This window comes from Vanellus vanellus (genome assembly GCF_965231255.1).
Source record: "Vanellus vanellus genome assembly, chromosome: 7".
Lineage (NCBI taxonomy): Eukaryota > Metazoa > Chordata > Aves > Charadriiformes > Charadriidae > Vanellus > Vanellus vanellus.
Window position 1 is genome coordinate 8,254,394 of NC_138912.1, and position 20,699 is coordinate 8,275,092.

Below are 20,699 nucleotides of genomic sequence, written 5' to 3' on the forward strand. Positions count from 1 at the left end.
AAGACTTATAAAAAATTCATACTCTGAATCTCTCGTTTCAAACCACAGCACTGCATCATTAAGAGCTTTTCAATGCTCCCACCCCACACACTTTACGAAGGGGGAGGGAGAAGAGGACTTTTATCTCCCTGGCATTTATTTTTCACATTTTCTTCTCCTCTTGTTTGCATTTTTAAGAAGTTCTGGAGGTTGGCAAAAAAGAGCAACCAGAACGCGAGCCTGAGTGTTCTTTTATTCTGTTAAATTATAACATTATCCAAGAACCTTTTAGCTAGATATTTAACCAAAAATGAAAACAGGTGTAAAAAACCAAGTTTTAGCATTTAAGTAACTTTCATCTTAATTGTGGCTTTTAGAAATTATAAAACTTCTATTTCACAATTGAAAGAAAAGACTACCCCCGACTCAGGGAAGAACCTGGAAAAACAATGTGGCAGCTGTCATGGTACATTCTCCAGCAGCACATACAGCTTTGATCTGGCCTTTAAATGAGTTTGCTGAATTAGAATAACATGTTCAAAGCGACTCTTTCTGAAGACTCTCCGCACACTTTCTTCCCATTCACTGCAGCCCTGCCTCACGTCATGTTTCTTCTTTCCATCCTTGTTCATTGCTTTTAAAGCCATTTTTATAAGGGCCTATTCTTCCTGCCACTCGCCCTGCCTCCTGCACAGATTGCCTCCCTTGAAGGGGCTGTGCAGGCTCTGGGAGGCGAGACGCCCTCCTCTCCTCACCCCTCCGATTTTAGTGAAGCCACAGTCTGTCCTACAACAAAACTGCTACCCTCGACTGTGGCAGTAGTTCAGTCCTACACACCAGCCAACAGTGCGCTCGTGCACACCGCAGGCTGAAATACCATGATTTTGCGCAAAGTTCTCAGCTTTCTTTTCTTCAGATTCCTTTCCGCCGTATGTTTGGTTGGGTTCTTGTTTACACCATTTATTCAATGACAGCTTTTAAGCATCAGTAAATAGTTGAAGAGGATGGAAATAAGCTCACGTCTTATCACCAGTAATAGCAGAGCTTGATAAAATGCCACCTAGGTAACATTTTCAAAATTTGCTAAAAGCACCTCTCATCAGCAGGAAACAGAGAAGAGGCTCTAGGAGGTCACAGAACTCCCACGAAAACAGATGTTGTCTCTTTGTCCCTCTGCACAGCGATTTGACTGAAACAATCGGCATCCACCTGCCGATTTTTGAAGAGACTAAACGTCCTTTCCCTCTCACCGCTCCTCCTACCGAATGAAGGGCAACCAAGTGCCCCACGAAACCGGGCACCCTCCTGCAGGCGGGACGTATTCTCGGGAGCGGGCCGCTGAGGAGACCTGGGGGGATCCCCCGGAGGGAGTGCCCCCCTGCCTGCCCGCCCTCCCTCATCCCCCCTCAGCTTTACCCTCGTTTCCTCTCAGCCTTTCCTCAGCTCTACCCTCACCGCCCCCAAACCCCTCAGCGTTGGTCGACGAGATTCCCCCTCCCACTTGCGCATGCGCCCGCCACGCTATGACGCCACACCGCGCAGCGCCCTGACGTACCCGGCGAAGCCTTCCCGGCTCCGCCAATGATGGCCGGGCGGAGGGGAGGGCCGCGCCGCCGTTGGTCGGCCCCGCCCCCTGCCCGGTGGGGGGACCCGGATGAGGCAGCCTCGGGCGGCCGCGGCCGTTAAACGCCGGCCTGCGGGCGCGCCCCCCGCCATGGCGGCGGCGCGGTGAGGTGCAGCGCGCTCGGGGCGCGGCGGCGGGGCGCGGCGAGGATGCTGTTGGTGTATGTGAGCCTGCTCTCGGCGCTGGCCGGCAGCTTCCTCACGCTCCTGCTGCAGCTCCTGCTCCTCTACAGGAAGAAGCCGGAGCCCCCCGGGGCGGCCAGAGCTTCCGACGGCCTCGTCTATTCCCGCGTCGCGGCAGACCACAGCCTCAGGGACTACCTGCAGGGTTCGGAGCCGGCCGGCAGTCAGGCGTCTCCGGAGCCGGCCCCCGGTCCGGCCCCGGCCTTAGCGCCGGCCGCCGCCGCGGCTCCCGCCGCCGCCCCGGGCCCGGAGCCCAGCGCCAGGCAGCCGCCGCCGCAGCAGCAGCCAGAGCCCCCTCCGGCCCCCTCCTCCCGCGAGGAGACGTGCCACTTCCTCAATGCTATCTTCCTCTTCCTCTTCAGGGAGCTCAGGGATACGGCCCTGGTCAGGAACTGGGTCACCAAGAAGATCAAGGTGGAGTTTGAGGAGCTGCTCCAGGCCAAGATGACGGGCAAGGTGCTGGAGGGGCTCAGCCTCAGGGACGTCTCTCTCGGCGATGTCCTGCCCATCTTCAAAGCTGTCAAACTCATTCGGCCAGTGGTCTGCAACGAAGAGGGCTGCCCCGAGGAGCTGGGCTTTGAGGTAGACCTGGAGTACAATGGTGGCTTCCACTTGGCCATCGATGCTGACCTGGTCTTTGGCAAGTCGGCCTACCTATTTGTCAAGATCTCCCAGGTGACGGGGAAGCTGAAGCTGGTCTTCACGCGCCTGCCCTTCACGCACTGGTCCTTCTCTTTTATGGATGACCCTGTGATACTCTTTGAAGTGAAGTCGCAGTTTGAAGGGAGGCCTATGCCTCAGCTCACTTCCATCATTGTGAACCAGTTCAAGAAAGTTATTAAGCGGAAGCACACCTTACCCAATTATAAAATCAGGTAAGATGTCCAGTGTCCTCAATGTTGCTTTGAGTGGGATGCATTAGAATTGCTGTTTTGCTCTTGATAGGTAAAAAGAGATTTCTGTTGGCCCTTCTACAGTAGGGATACTTGTACATTGCTTGTCTGATATCAAAAGTTTTCCATGAAGGTAAGCATCCTTTTCCATCTATAATAAGTGAAGAAACCATTGTACAGTGAGATTGTGACATGCCCCAAGCTACATTGTAACTATGTGGCAGAATTAGTAGGTATCAAAACCACTTTGGGATCCTATCAGGTGTCCAACAACAGGACCACAATATCCTTCTTTGGAAAAGGTAGAAGGATGGCTCTGTGGACAGTGTGTGGGTTTGGTGTGTCCTTTTCCCAGGCTTCTGCCACTGGTGAGCCACCTGGGTGAGCCTTGTGGCTTATACTTACCTTTAGAGGCAAGGTGGTTGTTGCTTAATGTGAGACAAGATAAAGTTCATGCTAGGGAGTATTTTTGAGATCCTAGGATAGATGGTGTTCTCTTCGTTTCTGGTTTGCTGAATTTCTTCAGTAACTTTGGGGAAATCTAAAAGCTGATAAGAAGTGGTAAGTATTTGTACTTACCACTATTGTGGTAAGTAAATTTTTGGGGGACTTCTTTGGGGTTTTTGTCTTTTTTTTTTTTGTAAGATAGTATGTTTTCTCTTATAGACACACTGCAGCACAGACTGCATTATATAGTGAATATATAGTGATTTTTTTTTTTTAGCAGAAGTGGCAGGTGGCATCTCTACTTTGATTCCACCCTCCTTTCTGGTTAAAAGATATTGAATGTCTTACCACTGTTCAGGTACTATGTTCCCTTTCTGTCATCTATCTTACTACTCTTAGGATACTATTGTTTCCTTTCTCTTTTGTTTATTCTTTGTAGCTTGTATTATGTGTTAAGTAAGGATTTTTGTTTTGTTTACCACATTCTTCTGCAATAAGCCTTTTCTCTGAAATTCATCAGAGATGAGTAACTGAAAATGCCTATTTGAACTTTGAAGTGTAATTAGCTTTGAAGTGATGTAATTTTTAAAGACTTTTTAGCCACTTCTTCTGCAATGGAACTTAGAGGAGTTCTCATGAAAGTGGATGTGTAAAATATACAAGATTTGGAAAGCCCTGACAAGGCAATAAGTAGTTTCTTTGAGTAGTGTGGTAGTCCTTTCAAATGTAGAAGTACTGAATTGCTCTCCAGAAGAGAGCAATCCCTGGGCAGCAGGGAAGCTGTCGAGAACTGTTGGAAAGAGACAGAAGCTGTTAACTGTGGTGCAGAGTGAGCACTCTTGGCATACCTAGAAAGAGCAAGTAGAGCAAATGATTTTTACACTCTCTAGACAAGTTTTTAGGGTGCCTGTGGAACCAGTGATTATGCGCTCCTCTCCTTCAGCAGAGGAAGACAGACATTCATTTTTCCTCTGGGAATGCACCTGGGCAGTAGGGTGCTCTCATCATTTAGTTAAGAGGTAATGAATTTTCCACATATTTCTCAAACTTTCTGTGCCAGAAAGGATGGATGAGGCATGTGTGAGCCACTGACGTGTTAAAGGGACTGGAGGGGAAAATAAGGAGAGAAAGAGTGAAGTGTTTGGGACAGAAATGAGTAGAAATATAAGGCTAAAAGGTGACTGACACTGAGAACAATATAGGAAGCATAAATTACTATAGAACTAAGAAGAATGAACTGTTAATTAAAAGTGTTCTGTTTAAGTTATAAGGAGTTGGGAATTCATGAATGCTTGAGAGGGAAATGCAGTATTGTAGGTGGTTTTCACACTAGATACTAAGCTGGTAGCACAGGGGGCAGATGTTCAGTGAAACAGTATCCAGCCTTGTATGTGGTGCTTTTGACCTTTACGTTTTATGCAATGTTCTGAACATGTCATTCTGACCCCCTGTGTTGTGAAGGGGGAAGGCAGGACACTAAGCTTAATGCGCATTAATGAAATTGTCTTAAGGAAGGAAGATTGGGTCGTTGGTGTCCTAACTGTCTAGAACTTTGCCTTAAAGGTGCAAGTGGGAACGCAGACCCCGGCATGGGAATCTTCACCTGTCTGTGAACCTTTAGCGGTCCCCGGTTGCCAGGTTTTGCGGAATGCAGCCTGAAAACACACATTCTCCACCAGTGTGTCTCAGACGAATTTATGCAGGTAGATCCCTAGACAGCAAAACTTGGTAACAGCTGAGCAATAACAATACACATTTACATGTTGGCATAGTTGAGAATTGAAACATTATGGTTTAGATGATATAGAGAACTTATTTGGAAAATGAAGCCCCCTGCTGATAAGATGCAAAATTTGGTATTTTTAATAGAATTTTTAAGAATACATTGGCTTGGGATTGTGGTATGTTAATATATTCCTTACCAAAGAACGTATAGGAAGAAGTCAGGAGAGTTTTGCAACTGCTTAATAACCTGTTACCTTACTTAAAGCTTAATTTCTCATCTACAGGGAATGTGCTTATCCTCTCTCCATTTTTTTTCTGATGGCCTATGTGTTTTTTGTTTAAGTACCTAGTCAGTGTTTGCTTCTGTGTGTAGTTCAAAACCTTTTTGATGTCTTCCTGAAGTAACTCAAGTAACTTTGTAAATAAATCTTTGAACAGCAGTAATTACAACCTTGTAAACAAAAGCACTTAGAGTGTGAGGAGTTCTCTTTTCAGCTGGTTAAAAGGGGCACTTTTTTACCCTGCTAGCTTTCAGATTGAAGTTCACAAAGGAGTTTTGTCTTGTTTCAAGATGCTAAGTAGTATTAAAAATTAAAATAGGCCATTTTCTTTGTCTTTTGTATTAGGCAACTTCTAGAGGTTATTATGTGGTAGCAAATGGCATAAGAGAACTTTTGCCAATAGTTGATTTTGAACATCCTATAACTAGGTTTTGTGTAAAGTAGGGCCCCCCTCTGTTATTTACTTGTAAAATACGTCATTAAAAAATCACAGAATCACAGAATTTTCAGAGTTGGAAGAGACCTCTAGAGATCATCTAGTCCAACTCCCCTGCTAAAGCAGGATTGCCCAGAGCACATTACTCAGGACTGCAATGCGTTGTGTCTTCACGCTTGTACTGTCTGTTGCTACAGCCAAACTACTACATACATACTTTGCATTTTTTCCAGTTATGTAAGAGACTTTATGCAGCAAAGCAATGATAAGTAAGATCATCTTCTTTTGTATCATCCACCGCAGGGAGTAACTTTGTGGGATGTACATAACTGTAGCTTGAAAGTGGAAGAATGCTTCTTGCATTCCTGATGCGCTCCTAAGTGTCTATGAGGGGACGCAATGTAGACTAGTAAGTGCGTTTTAAAGTTTGCCTAGCATTTTATGTACAATTTGCTCCATGAAAGCAATTGTCTACTAATTGAAAAAGGAGGGATGCACTTTATGCCTAAACAAGTAAGTAGTAATTTGTATTTTGTTCTAATGCTGTGTAATCGCTTTTCTTTGGCTCTTTACAAAATGTGTTTACGTCTGGCAAAACACGCTATTTTGAAGCTGCTCTGCCGTTGAATGGCAATTGCTATCTCATACAGTAGAATTTGGTTAAAACTCTGGAAGCAAGGCTGCTGAAAAAAGCCTATGATCCACTGAATTTTACCTTTTTTTTCAGTCATTATTAATAAAGGATCTTTCAATTCAGTTGTTAGTAGCAAGAGTTATTACTATTTTATAGCTAACTAATCTTAATGATATGTGTTGTTGCTTTGTTAAGCTTTTCTGAAAAGATTGTGGTCTATCAGAAGTTTTGTGTTCAGAGGTGGGGAAGATCTAAAATGACAATTTTTTTTCTTCTCCAATATACATGAGTTCTGGTGCACTCTTGAGAAACTAGATAACTGTGAGTCAAGATTTTTTTTTTTTTTTTCTATAACTAGCCCTAACCTCAATAAGGTAATGAAGAATTGTAGGTTTCACTTATTTGGCTCTACGTGCTCCGTAACTCTAGTTTGACTTGGATTAACTGTTAAATTATACCTTTTGTAGTTCTAAGACAAGTTGGCCAGTGGGTGAAACTTGAGAATGCGCTTGGAAAGCCTTGACTTCCCCGCTGGTTGTTTGTGATGTCAAGTGTTGGTGTTCTGCAGGGCAGCCACTGACCCACCAGCTGTGTCTCACTGTCCCAAAATCTCTAATGGTGGCACTCTCAGGAACCATATTCAGTTAATCTTGCCTGTTGGCATAGCTTGACTTGACACTGTATATTTCATGTAGGTTTCTTTTACTAGAACAGGATGGTAGATACTAATTATCAGCACAAAGTAGAGTTTATCTAGGGCCTGAATCCAACCTTTTGTTTTTCTTTGTATACACTCAATCAATTCTTTAAAAGTAGTACTATAGGCATTGTTCATGTTGGTTTTAATTTTCTATAGCATGTCCTTTTAACAGTTGGATAAGGTGGTTAACACTAAGCTGTAGTTACTAGCATTTGCCATAGCATGTTTAGTATTCAGAGGCACGTAGTAAGGACTATTACAGGTGTCTATCCCCTTGCTTGCTTGTGCTGTTGCAGTGGTCATGGGTTCATCTCTGTTAGTTCTCTAATGAGCTGTGCTTTGCTTATGAACGTATTATTAAGCTGCTTATTGGTGGCAACCTTGATATGGCCCCGCATCATGTCAGGTGTATAGGTGCACTGATCACGCTGTATTGTCTAGCCTATTCTTAACAGTCAACTGCTGTTTTGAACAGGTCATGATCTTTCTTCGTGTAGGTTTTGGAGAGCTTTGGTTTTGGGGCCCTTTCTAGACAATAAAAATATACTTTGCCATAATGCAGATACAAAGCCCTTTGTGTGTCTATGTAAAGGGTGAGGAAGAAGTACTTGCAGTCTAGTCTCCCTCTGGAATTTAATTTCCCAGTATTTCTTAATCAGTGATGTAAAAAAAAAAAAAAAATAAATCTGACAGCTGCTGGGTTGTTGTGTTTTTTTTTTCCTAAATTTAAGGTCTTGCAAGTTCATCAATTTAGATTCTAAGCAGATTAGGTATTGCCTAAGCAGTGAGTCAGTTCTGTGTATTTTAAGAACATTTTGTTTCTCAATTTGCTACATTTTAAAAAAGGTAATATTTTATATTGATACTAGCCTGTTTGAGAAATTGTACTTTGCTTTATTTTAAATGCATGCTGCCACAGAGTGGAATAATTTTGTTTTCTTTAGAAGTAATCTCACAGAGGATTACTTCTAGCATTTCTATGTCAGGTATTTAGATGACCTCCTGAGGTCCCTTCCAACAGAAGTTATACTTGGAACTGATCATTTGCAATATAGTTAGTAATGTTTAATAGTTCTAGGCTTTATTTGGAAACTGGGGTTATACTGACTTTCACTGGGAGGAACCATTAGACAAGCCTATTTTAATTTACCATTATAGAACACAATTTGAGAGTTACGCAGCAGTTTCTTATTTTTAGCAAAACTTAAGCTAAGAAGTAGTGTAAGTAGCTATTGATTTGAAGTATGTTTTATAATAGAAATGACTTCATAATATGGTAATACAGGTATTGGAAAAAGTGTAAAATTAAAAAAAGTATGTATTATTTATATGATGAGGTTATACTCAGAAAAAACAGAAATAATCGTAGAGATTGGGATTGTGAGCATGTCTTAACTTCAGAAATCAGCAGCCCATAGAGATACCTGCTTTCTCTACAGCTTCTCCAAAGGCAAAGGTTGGGGAGATTCTTTCCTGAGTGGATTGCAACTGTAGTTATGAGTCTCTATTACTAATTAAATCTGTAAGACACTTCTGTTTGAAGTTCTCATTCCTGTTGCTGAAAAGAAAGAGGAGGCTTTTTTCCTTTTTTTTTTAATGCCATACCTAGTCTAGGTGCAAAAATATTCTAGTATACAGAAGCATTAATACCTCTGCTCCCCCCGGCATCTGAGTCCTTTTCTGCTCTGCAAAAATTGAAGCAGCACAGTGATACTTGCAGGTTTTCAGGCTGTTCCAGAGAAGTAATGCTCTGAATGACACCAGCGCAAAGACTTGTTCTGCTAATGGCAAAACAGCGATAATTGGAAGCAGTAGATCTGTCTGTAGACAGTAGTTTCACGCTTGGAAGATCACCTTTGTAGTGCATGGGCAAGTAGGTTATCTTATTCATACAGGAGTTAGATAAATGGATCTGTAGGCAACCTGACACACAGTAAACAATCCCAAACCCTAGAACATTAAATATTTTTTAATATATTTTTTAAATATTTCTTCAAGGGTGCTAGAAGAAAGCTTTTTGTAGTGGAGAGTGTTTTATTGTCTTTATTTTGGGAGTGGTCTCAGACATACGGGGAGGGTCAATAAATACATGTTGCTTCAGATTAAATGGAAATATGTCGTACAAAATATATATGTAAATCTCCTTATGTGAATGTCAAGTTCAAAACCTATTGGTTCTAGGGGTTTTGAAACCTTTTATTCTTCCCCAGCTCCAGCACTTCATGGGCTTTCACACACACTGGGAAGATCTAATTCTGAAAGAATACCAGTTTAAAACTAGTTCATTGTAAAATCAGATTTAATGAATGATCAGCTACATATTGGAAGTTTCCCAGCATACAGGTGGCATTCTTTTCAGGTTAAGATGGAGCCTTTTCCTATAGTTACTCAGCAAATGTTAAATTTTCTTTTCTTACCTGCAAGGGTGCAGAACTAACACAGCACTGACATGAGATGGATTAGTGAAGAAACTGGGAGACAAGAGGTATAGTTGGTGACAAAAAAAAAAATCTCAGTTGGAGGGAGAAATGGATGAAAATGTAAAAGAATAAGTTTTGGTGATTAATTTGCATTTGCTGCAGATAGCAATCCAATAAGCATTAAGGTTAATTGGTCTGACAGGTAAATAAAACCTCCTTTGACTTCTCTTATTTGAAACAGCATATAAAAGATTCTTTGTGCAATAATGATGAAAATTACCTCATTTAACACCTTTGCTGTTTTGTATTTAAAAATTACTTGATCTTAGTTCTGCAGTGAACTTCTTTCATGTGGATAGTGAATGAAAGCTCTGAAAAATCTGGTAAGATTTATTTGGTGCTTCATGGTGTTTTGCATGCATGAGCAGAAATGCGAAATCTCAATGCTAATCTGAACTCTGATCTTGAACATTTAAGCTGATCTTGCTGCTCAGTGACAGGAGATACTTTTTATTCTATTGTCATAATTTGTATAGCTTTCAATTCTTTTAAGTAAAATATGAAATAAGCAGTAGTACTTCTTATTTTTTGCAAGGTAACTTATTTTGAAGTAAATATAGGGCATATAGGTGTTGATCACATTAATGAACTGTAGTTGTCTAACAGATGTCCAAGTTTGGCTCTGAGCCTGTCTGGAGCAGGTAGGTGTGTTCAAGTACTAGAGTTGGGCTATTCTGAATTGCCTTCTGCAGGCTGTATTATGATTTTTAGTCACACTATCTATCCACAGAAGCTAATGTTTCCTACCTGTCATACAAAGCTTTCCTTGAAGGAGATTACCTCGAGGAAGGGAAGCACAGAGTTTACCTGTAAAAATGGGTAGCTAATACAGCTCTCAGTAGCATATTTGATGTTAAAATGTATGAGTCTCTTGTAGAGCCTATTTTATATATATTAAGCATGTAAATAGTTAATATTTTTATTAGTAAATGGTACTTGATCAGAAAGCTCTGAAATAAGCAGCCTGGGTAAGGACAGTAGGTTTTAGTAATCAGTGTGGTAGAACAGCGTGGTGCTCCAGTGACGGAGAAGCTTAGTCTCAGGCTGCCGATTTCTCTGTTGGAGCTAGTCCTTTCATGTTACTGGGTTTCTATGGGAAACTGCTTATTCTGCATTCCTGCAGAGATTGCCTGAAGTCACCCGATATGCTCCTGTGTTTACAGTTCGTGTTCACACTTGTTTTATTTAAAACTATTTTACTGTTTGGTTATTCTTGATATTATTGTTTAGATAATAGTAAAAGACTTTAAATTTAAAACAACTTCTAGGATTAATAAGCATTATTGTTTAAAATGAGTTTGGAGAGAATGTTACGTACCTATGTGGGGTTTTCTTAATTTAATAGATAATTTGTGCCATCCCAATATGCTAAAATCCATTAATTGCAGAAGTACGAAAACCTTTGTGTGATGATCACAAATTGTGCTTTTGTCCAGAAGAGAGCAATGATCCAATATTATAAATACTGCCTGGGAACAATTAGCTTTTTGAGCAGTTTCAATTCTGCATGATACATGAAGATCAATATTTCATATAATTAAGAAAAAAATGCTTTACTGAAAGTGTTTGTTTTGATCTTTGAGGGTTGAAGAGGGATTGTCCATAACAGTGGATAAATTCTCATTTTGGAAATGAGTGTGGATGCCAGTTTGTGTGAAGGAGATTTAGCAGTTATTATTTTATAAACATTTGTCAGGTTGATTGTGACATACTCAGCTGGACATGGAATTTAGAAATAATTTCTTTGAGTAGTTTCTGCTGCAGTTGCTGAGTTTCTGGTTAAACTAAATAATTTACTGCTGGAATGGTGTTCATTTTAATTGAGAGACATCCACACAAGTTTTGGAAGCTTTTCCTGTTGTTATTTACCTTCACTGTTTAACAAGTTGCAGTTGTTTCAGAAACCAGTCAAACCTAGGCTAGAATGCAGACCTTCAAGATGTTCAGTGATCCCAGCCAGTATATCTAGTAAATTAGTGGAAAAAAAAACAAAACTGCAGTGAAGACTTCAGCTGACAGGTCTGTTTGTGTTGAAAAGACAGTTTGTACAGTAAAGAGTGCCCAGCCCACAGTGAAATGGTTGTGTATGGGGTGTCATGGATGCAGGTGCTCTTAAATTGCTCTACCCAGCAAGTTGGGTATATGCTGTGTTGGGTTTGGTAGTCAGAGTTCTGCATCACCCCTGCATAAAGCCATTTGGGTGCATCTGCCTCCCTAAGCGCTCTTCTTAATGAGCCTTCCCAGGACTTGGGAGTGCGTCTCAGTAAATACAGGACCCAGCTGGAGCCCAGCAGCATTTTAGACCTGTCTGTGGCCGTATATAGCTATAAAACTGCCAAGGAGATGCTAGATGTAGCAGATAAGAAAAGAGAGAGGTAAAACCTTATTTTTTGTGAGATGAGAGAGAGGCAGAAATTGTTTTCAACTCTGGGTTGGGCTCTGGAGAGCTGCTTTGGGTTGTTTTTTTTTTTTTTCCCCACGAGCTGTTGTCCTTCATTTTAGTCTTAAAACTACATGGGAACAACTTACCTTACATTTTCTTAATTCCCTGTTCATCTTACAGCTATGTCATAGTTCAGCAGAACAGTCTGTGAGGAGCCCTGAGCCCCTCCATTAAAGCTGTTTCATGTAATGGAAAATATAGGGTTTCTACGACAGCAATGTGGTTTTCACATTTTTGAAGACTTAACCAGATGTCATAAAAATCTGTCTGCAATAAAGTGTATTACAGAGATCAGCTGATGATAGAGTTAATCAGACTGTTACATATACTCACAGACAGTAATTAATTGCCAGATATGAATAGCATAAAATTAAATTAGGATAATCACTCGGGAATACCTTTTTTAACAATTTTGTGTTTCTTTAACTGTAAAACTTACAGGGGCAATTTGAGATGTAAATTTACAAAATTATTTCTTAATTTCTGTCCAATATTTTAAAGTTATCTGTGGATATCTAGTGGAAATCATAATACTTGCACGCTTTGTTCCCTAATCTCTTAACTTAGTCTTAATGCTAAGCTTCCATATATTTTCCTGTATCACTTTTAATGGCAACATAGTTATGGCGGAAGCCCATTCAGAAGGAAATGTGTACAAGTATTACAATCTGCTGTTGTAAAGGCAATAAGTACAAGATTATGTGGTGTTTGCCAGTGTCACTGAAGTGAAGATTCTAATGCTTACAATAACTAATACCACATATGTAAAATGCTTTAAGTGATGCTAAAACCTCTGAAAGATATCCTGTCAATTTCTAGAGTATTTTAAATGTAAGCCTTTGTGTAATAAGAACTGAAATGGACGTTTACAAGAATGTCACTTGTGTAGTAAATGACTTCAACCATTATTCCTGTTTGCCTGAGATAAAATAGAAATTGAAGATCATAGATTTGCAGTGACATGGCAGAAGGCTTCATGGTGGAATCACCACTGTGAATGATCTGGCTTAGTGAATAATTCCTAAGTAATTAAACTCTGGAAATGATGCAGTGTAACTTCGAAAACTTCAACAGTTTGTATTTTTTTTAAGAATGACTGTGCATACTTGCTAACAAAACTTAATGCAATATGGTGGAATAAACAAAACAAATTCTCATGTTGCCAAGCAAAGAGCCCAGTGGATTACAAGGGGAGGTGGGGTGGGAACAGCAATGTTAGTCAGTGGTATTGTTTTAAAACAATACTACGAAAACTCAATTATTTCTTTTTTTTTTTTTTTCCTAGTCCTCTGGAAGAAGGGCAAATTAGAGACAATATCCAAATTCATTATGGGGATGGTGGGAGAAGGTTATGGTAATTTGAGCAGCTGCTTCTTTCAAATGTTATCACATGTCCCAACTGTAACTTGCCATCAGTGATGGGGACTTGCAAAGTGCAGGAATCCTTCCTGGTAGTTAATCTGGCAACCCCCTCCTGTATTTGATTGTCCACAGTGGTGCCAGAGGTCATGTCCAGGCTGAGTTTCTGCATTATTTGGTCCTGTTTGTGTACAGCAGGGGCCCATTAATAAAATGCTGTGACTCAGAAATGGTGACACCTTTGCTTGGGGGACAGTTGGCAAGTATATGCCACGGTGTGTCCCCCAGTCCCCACCAGTGCCCTCCCCACCGTTACAGTCTGAATAGCTGAGCCATCTGTAAAATAGATCCTTAATTACTGCAGTTTACAATTTTAAGGTGAACTGTCAGTCTAGCTCAGGATTGGTAGTACCATTTTCCAAGCTGACATGACTATCTCCACCAGTTTGGAAGACTTTAAGGGTGTGAACTGGACCATCTTCTGCCTGTCATAAGTGACTAGATAAATGTAGAATGAGGAGAAGCTTCTGTAGTTCGAGCATTTTTAAAACTAGCTGGAGGAGTGAGGACAAATCTTGGAAAGCTATCATGTCGAGAAATCAGAACAGATACAAATATTGTTTCACTTTTGGTTTACAGCTGTCAGAGTGTTTTCAGCAGCGAGACAGTCATTTTCTGTCTAAGCAGTCTAAGAGGATGTCATTAGTTCTCATATGGACATAGCCCTCTGCTGTAAACACTAGCCTAAAACTCCTGAGCTCAACGAATGAGTCGTGTACAGAGCTTAGACTTTAATAGAATATCAGCATCGTTTTCTTCTGACCAGGATTGCAGAGAGATGATGTTTGTAGAGAGACTTGAGACCTCCTTTTGGGAGACTATATTGCTGAAGTGAGAAAAAGCTAGTGTTTTGCTAGCGTCGGTTACTGGAACCGGTCTCTAATCTAATTGGTTAAAGGTAGAGTTTTGCGGTGGCTTGGGTTTATTTGGTTTTTCAGGTTGGTGTTTTATTTTTTTTTTCCTGCTGCTGTTCTTGAATGCCTAAAAGCTGATTGTGAAACCACACCTGCCTCTCTATCTGAACAAGAGCATATTCTGCATCTTCTGTCCCATTTGGAGCAGAGCCACAACAATTCAGGCTTTCTGGTTAGACGGGGAAATTTTGTCTTCATCCTGTCTGAGACTGAAATATAGCAGGATTTTGATCTTTCTCTTAATTTGAACCAACAGTTGGTTTCAGCTAGGTCACATACAATTTAAAAAACCCAACACATGAAAACTCGGAGATCAAACAGGCGTTGACTTCATTGAGTTAAGTATATTCTGTAAATACTGAAATAGCTTAGAATTTGGGAAACTAGTATTCTTGAATTGCAGAAAAGTCTGTGCGGGGTCAAATTGATCTTGTTTGCGCTGATAAGAAAGTAGCTTTGATAAGCCTGATTCAAGGTTTCTTTTTTACCCGTGTCTATTTCAATACAGACAGCAACGGCAAATCTTAAAAACTCTCATTGCCGTATTTACAATGACTTCTGTCATCTAAGCAGGAAAAACATTCTATCTTTTTGGAAGGGCTACTTGACTATTTACATTTGTTCTTTTATTTGTTGTTGTACAATGGGTTTTAAAGTCTTAAAAGTGTTTTTCTTCAGTGTCTGATTCAAGATACGCCTCAGGTACAGATAGCACTACAAGAAAGAAGATTGTAGTTTAAGAATCTGGAAATGTGTGAAACATTGAAGAAAAAAAACCACCCGAATAATAAAATCCTTGCCCCTTTTTTTTTTTTTTTTTTGAGGTCTTGATTTAAAAAGTGACTGTTCATATATTGTGAACTTATGTGTTTGAGCCTCCCACATGCCTGTGGCAGAATATCCTGTAACACAGTGGGTGGAGTGCGAGAATTGATTTGCAGTTTTCAATAAAATTTCCTAGAAAATAAACCTACTCTCTTATGGCAATGTTTTTCAAGTTGCTTGTAAGCCATCTTTTCATGGGTGTAGGTAAAGCTGAAATTACTAGTTTCTGTACAGAATAAGAGTATAGTTTGAATTGCTAAAGTCCCCTGAATACAAATACTGACACAGTTCTGCAACTTTGTTCCTTGTGAAATCAGTGGAAGCTGGAGAATTGCTTTTGCAAAATCTACAGTGATGGTACTTTTCTTTTTAAAGTACTCTCTTAAAAAAAAAAAAAAAAAAGAAAAGTACTACTTTTTTTTTTTTTTTTCAAAATTCAGATGAGTTCCATTTTTATATCTTTGTGTGAAGAATGAGATAAGCTGTTTGCATTACAATACCAAACCCTAACAAGCTTAAATGTTAGTTGATAAGTACTTTCAAAATCTTATTAATGTGATCATGCCATTTTAGGAGTGGGTTGTATTATTTTAGAATTCTTGCAGAAGTAAACTTCGTCTTAAATTGCACACAATGTAAGAATAGATGACTTTAAGACTTAAAATATCTGGTGTCAGTCACTCTTTTTGAAACATTTACTTTACAAGCGCATGACTTGTATTTCTGTGAATCAGATAAAAAGGGCAATATAAAAATGACTGAATTCTGTTCTGTTGTTAGTCGAACCTTTTGAGTACTCCCAAAACCGAAAATAAATTCAGCAGGTATTCTTTCAAAAATATTTTAGATACTAGAATCTTCAAATACAGTAGCATTTACAGAAGTAAATTGATGCTTTACTAAACACAGTCCATCTTTAAGTTTTGATTTAATTTTTATTTAGTGATAAAATTCTGAGACTTGCAGTGTATCCAAAGTAGCCTTATGCTAAAGATGCATTTTTAGCTGGCAGGCTCTTCTGAGATTTAAAGTCTCTTTTTGCCTTGTTTATTAAGACTTAAATGTTCAGTTAATGTAACTTGATTAAAAAATTCATAAACCTGACAATGTTTGATCTTCATGGCAGTAAAGTAGTGCTGGAATTCATGTAATACAAGTGATTAATGTGGTCTTGAACAGATATCCAGTAATTGTTAGGCTTCTGTTTTAGATATCAAACTGCCTTTATAAAACCAGAGAATAATTTAAAACTTTTCCCAGACCTTATTCTAGAAAAGTGTTCTTACTTCTTAGCCAAAGCTCTACAAAATTCTAGCCTCTTCCTGCGTTTACAAATGAAGCTGTAAGTCTTTCTGCTCCTCCAAGTAGGAAATAGAGTACTGAGAGCTTTTGAAGTTTGTTCCTGTCTGCGTTTAGCTCTTAACTTTTTTTTTTTTTTACCATGATTCTGGATATTCTTAACAGATGCAATGAACAGAAACACATAAGCGCTTGGTTATCTTCGGCCGGATAAATTGATTTTTTTTTTTTTTTTTTCCCCCCAGTTCTTAATAGATTTTCTCATGCAACTAAAAATATTGTGGTTAAGTAGGTACTGGTGGGAGCAGTTAATTTAATTAACAGTTTAATTAAGCTAAGGTATAAAAGACTCGTGTCCTTTTCTCTGTTAAAAGTTGGCTAAAGGACCACAAAACAATAATCACAGAATAGTGAATACAAACTGATGGGAATACGGGTCAGGCATTTCTAAAACTAAACCACTGAATGATGGTCTTGTTCCAAGTAGGTGAGTTCCTCCTCCACAGAACTGGTAATTGGAAGGAAGAATAGCATTATTCAGGGGCTGAAAACACGCAAAATGAGGGGAACAAACTTGATTTTGTTTGGGTGTTTTTTTTTTTTTTTTTAGATGTGATTATGTTTCAGTAGTCATCTGACCTAATTCCTTATGTGAAATGACTTTTTTTTGCTGTTTGTCTTGTATTTGTCAATAAACACCATTGCTACTTGACAGCTTTTTAAAAATATTTTTATAGGGTTGGTTTTTTTTTTTTTTTTACTTGCTAAAGTTTCACATGAGGTTTGATTGGATATTCCTCATCATATTCATATTATTAAGTTAAAATGCTGTTTTTTAACTAACACTTTGTTAATGGTGTGCTATTTGAATTTTAGACTTCTGGATAAACAAGCTGATAAATTTGTGGAGGAAGACTGATAATTTAAAAACAAATTGAAAACACACTATAAGCAACTAATATAAGGCATTAAAGACTTTTAATAGCGTGCTATATCAAAGCAGGGTTTTTGTTCAGCGGGTAAAGCGTCTGTCTGTTTTCTCGAAGAGCTACGATGTGCCTAATTTGTTAGGCACATTTGTTAGGAATAGATGAAAAGTTTACAAAGGCTTAACAAGTAGGGTTTAAAGACAGTAAAATTTCTTCCTCACAAAGTCATTCTTCTGATAGTTGTTTAGTATCATTTCACAGGTTTGAAATTGAAAAGGAGGCTTTTAAATATATGAATTGAGTTGGTGCAATCCTGTTGTGTAGGTCAAAGATGAATTTTGCCTTTTGACCTTGATGAATGGCAGCATTAGACCCCACTCAAGAGGGATCTAATATAATTGCAATGAAAATCTGCCTTGGAGAACCTGGTAACAGCTCAGCAGTGTTTAGAAAGGTACTATATTTCTTGTACCTTTTGGTAACATTTTCTCGACTGTTGTACTGTCGGGAGCAGCTCCTAGACTTCCCCAGGCCATTGTCATGGCTTAAAACCTTTTTGTCAGGCTGCAGCGGTGAATGGACCGATTGCAAACTGTTAAGGGCTTGTTATCCACCGATGGAAGTCCACCAATTTACGTAACTAACTTCTTTGGTTACCGGTGAAAGTTAAGAAGCTGAGAATACTGGATGAGTGTTTAAAGATCTAGACAGCCAAATAGAAAGCACTTTTTCCCCCTCGCCTTGTTCAGAGTTTGCAGAGTGAGAGCCTTGATTTCACAAGAGCAACCTACCAGAACTGAGCAGATCCTGGGATGGCTGCTGTGATGAGGGCAGAGACTGGCTGAGATTAACCGAGGCATTTATTTTGCTGTCGAGGTTTCTTTAGAGACTTTTTGAATAGAGGCTTACTAGTAGGCCACGCAATCTTTTTTTTTTTTTTCTTTCTTTAGCAGTGCGATGACTTTTTCTAGGGCATTTATTGGTGTACTTTTGCTCTTTAAAGATGGGCTAAATGTTAGAGGGTAGCAAAATACACTCTTAAAGCAATTACAGAAGTTACAGCAAGGTTATTTACACAAGGTATTTAATAAAGTAAGTTCTACATTATAATAATGAACTTGAGTTGATAGGAAACTTATCTCTCCTTTACATAGGGAAGTTTAGGACAGGAAGTTGCTGAATCAGCAAAGGTACCGTAGCCTGCAAGGCTTGGAAATAAAGTTTGCATCTCTTGTCTCGGTCACTGAATTGTGCTATTGGCACTATTAGCTAAAAGCGTACTGTTGGTACTTTAATACAATGAAACACAGCTTTGTTTTCCTATTAAAAGTGTGTTTTGTTTTCCCTACTGTAAATGCTTTATGAAACAAACTGCACATTTACATATTGTCTAGCAACATGATTGTTTTCAAGGAGGAAAATTAGAGGTTGCAGAGGTGGGGAGTCTGGCTTCGCTGCAGAGAAGGGAACATCCTTTGCTGTTCTGCCGCACTCCTGCTAGATCAAACAAAACTGCAGCAGTGATGACTCTGTAAGAACACACTCCTCGGAGTGCCTGTTATTAGTGGTGACTGTTTTTTAAAAGGTAGGGTAGCTGACAGGCTTTCCCTGCGATGGGGAAAAAGATGGGAGACCCTGTGATGCCTGACTAGGTTGCGTGTGTGGGTTGCAGGTTGCCAACATGTGGTTTTACAACACAAGGGAACGGGGTCTTGCTGTGTCACCAACTGTCATGGTCTGGGTCTGTATTCATTCATCGGTTCCCAGTAGGAAACTCTTTCCAAAGATATTTAGGTTATCTTGTATTTATTAAATAGTCTGTCAACAGTTCACTTAATACATAATTGAAATCTACTTGAAATAGTCATTTGTCCAATGTTTAAATTTGGAAATGTACAAACTCTCAGGAAATTACCTTAAATAGATAAGTGCTATGTTTTAAAGTTGGAAGGCTTCAGAGCAGCACTTAAACATTAAAAATGCATTTAATGTGGGATATTTAGCTCTTTGTATGTTGTTAATGCTAATGGAAATAGGTAATGTGTCAGGGTTTTTTGCTAAGGATTTTGCAAATTAGTTTCACTGATAAGAACATGAACATAAGCACTTGTAAATTAAAAATGTTGTTGAGACTGCTCTTTAATCCCATATTTATAGAAAACGTAACTAGTGCTGCACAAGGCCCAGCATACACTGTTAAATGTTTTGCATATTACTGTATATAACTGCATCGGTATCTTAGAATTGTTTCCTCTTTAACTCATTGTTGTATTAATTTAAAAAAAAAGTCTATTTTGAAAATAGAAAACAAAATTATGGTTAAAGTTATGTCTTAACACGCCACTTCTCCTGCTAGATTGTGAGGATTATTTCATCGTTCCATGCTGCAGCCAAACATTGCGGTGTGCTGTACTTAACGCTTTGTGCTGAAGTTACTTGACAGACGATGGTTTTGGTTTGCATATATAAATGTGCATCCTTACTGGAATATTTATGTTGATTATTTTGTAGTTTTGTTCTTGCTTATTTTTAATATTGAAAATAGATTTGTCCAGGCTTACATTTTTTTGTTAAATAGGCTGCAGGCTGTTTTATGGTACATATAAGGGAAAGGCCTCATCAATACCAACACCTTTAAGCCTGGCATTTGCAGAAGTTCCGAGAGGTGATGGTAACTTCTCTGCTTACCAGGGTGGTACTGCATCCTCTTTGCCTCTCTGTTCCTACTTCCCAGAAATCTTGTTTCAGTAGCTCACTGAGGCTCCTGGTGCTCCTTGTCGTTACTTTCTGGCTCGAATGGGCTTTTGGGAAAAGGTATATGGGCACTGCTGGTACTAATTGAAAAGTTGTTTATTTGTGCTGAAAAATAATTAAAAGAAAAAGTACAAGTCCTTAATCACTCAAAACTTGGTATTATTTTCCAGTGTAGTTGCCTAACTGATCCTTTTTTGCCTAACAAAATGAGCTGGATCTGCATTTCAAGAGGGGAAATAAATCATTCGTAAAAGAAACAGGGTGCCCTCGCTTGTCCTTAAAGTGAGAAATGTGTGGGGAGGTGTGTGCTGCGCTGGCTCCAGGCGGGTCTGAGCGGGAACGTGGCCCGGCCCTGAAGTGCCAGTAAGTCTTGGGAGTTTGTAGAGTAAAAATAGTGGGGTCATCTTGGTGGTAATTTCCCCGCTCTTGTGATGCTTACTATTCCTTTAATAATTCAAGAGCTGTAAGGAAGACTATGAGCAAAATAACAAACCAATTAGGACACACACAGGACGTATTTTAGGTTTATTTTTTATTGGTATACTCATAAGTTTAAAGCACTGCCAGTGTGATTTAACTGTTTCGTATTTTTCATATGCAGACTTAAATACTTTATTACATTTATGTATATTTTTAAAATTTAATATTTTGACTCGACTGACTTCAAAATGGCTTTCTTCCTGAAGGAGTTAATGAGGGAGAAACTTGGAAGCAAATTAAAGTTAGAAGTTGAAT

The 20,699-nt window shown here is 39.3% G+C and overlaps 1 protein-coding gene across 1 annotated transcript in view; it reads left to right on the plus strand.

Moving 5' to 3' along the window:
- Window positions 1-1,752: 1,752 nt before the first annotated feature.
- Window positions 1,753-20,699, plus strand: part of PDZD8 (PDZ domain containing 8) — a gene marked incomplete at its 5' end in the record, with an annotated part of 62,347 nt that continues 43,400 nt past the window's right edge. The window contains one exon of the mRNA XM_082486664.1: window positions 1,753-2,660. Coding sequence (XP_082342790.1) covers window positions 1,753-2,660 — 908 coding nt within the window. The remainder of the gene's footprint in view (window positions 2,661-20,699) is intronic.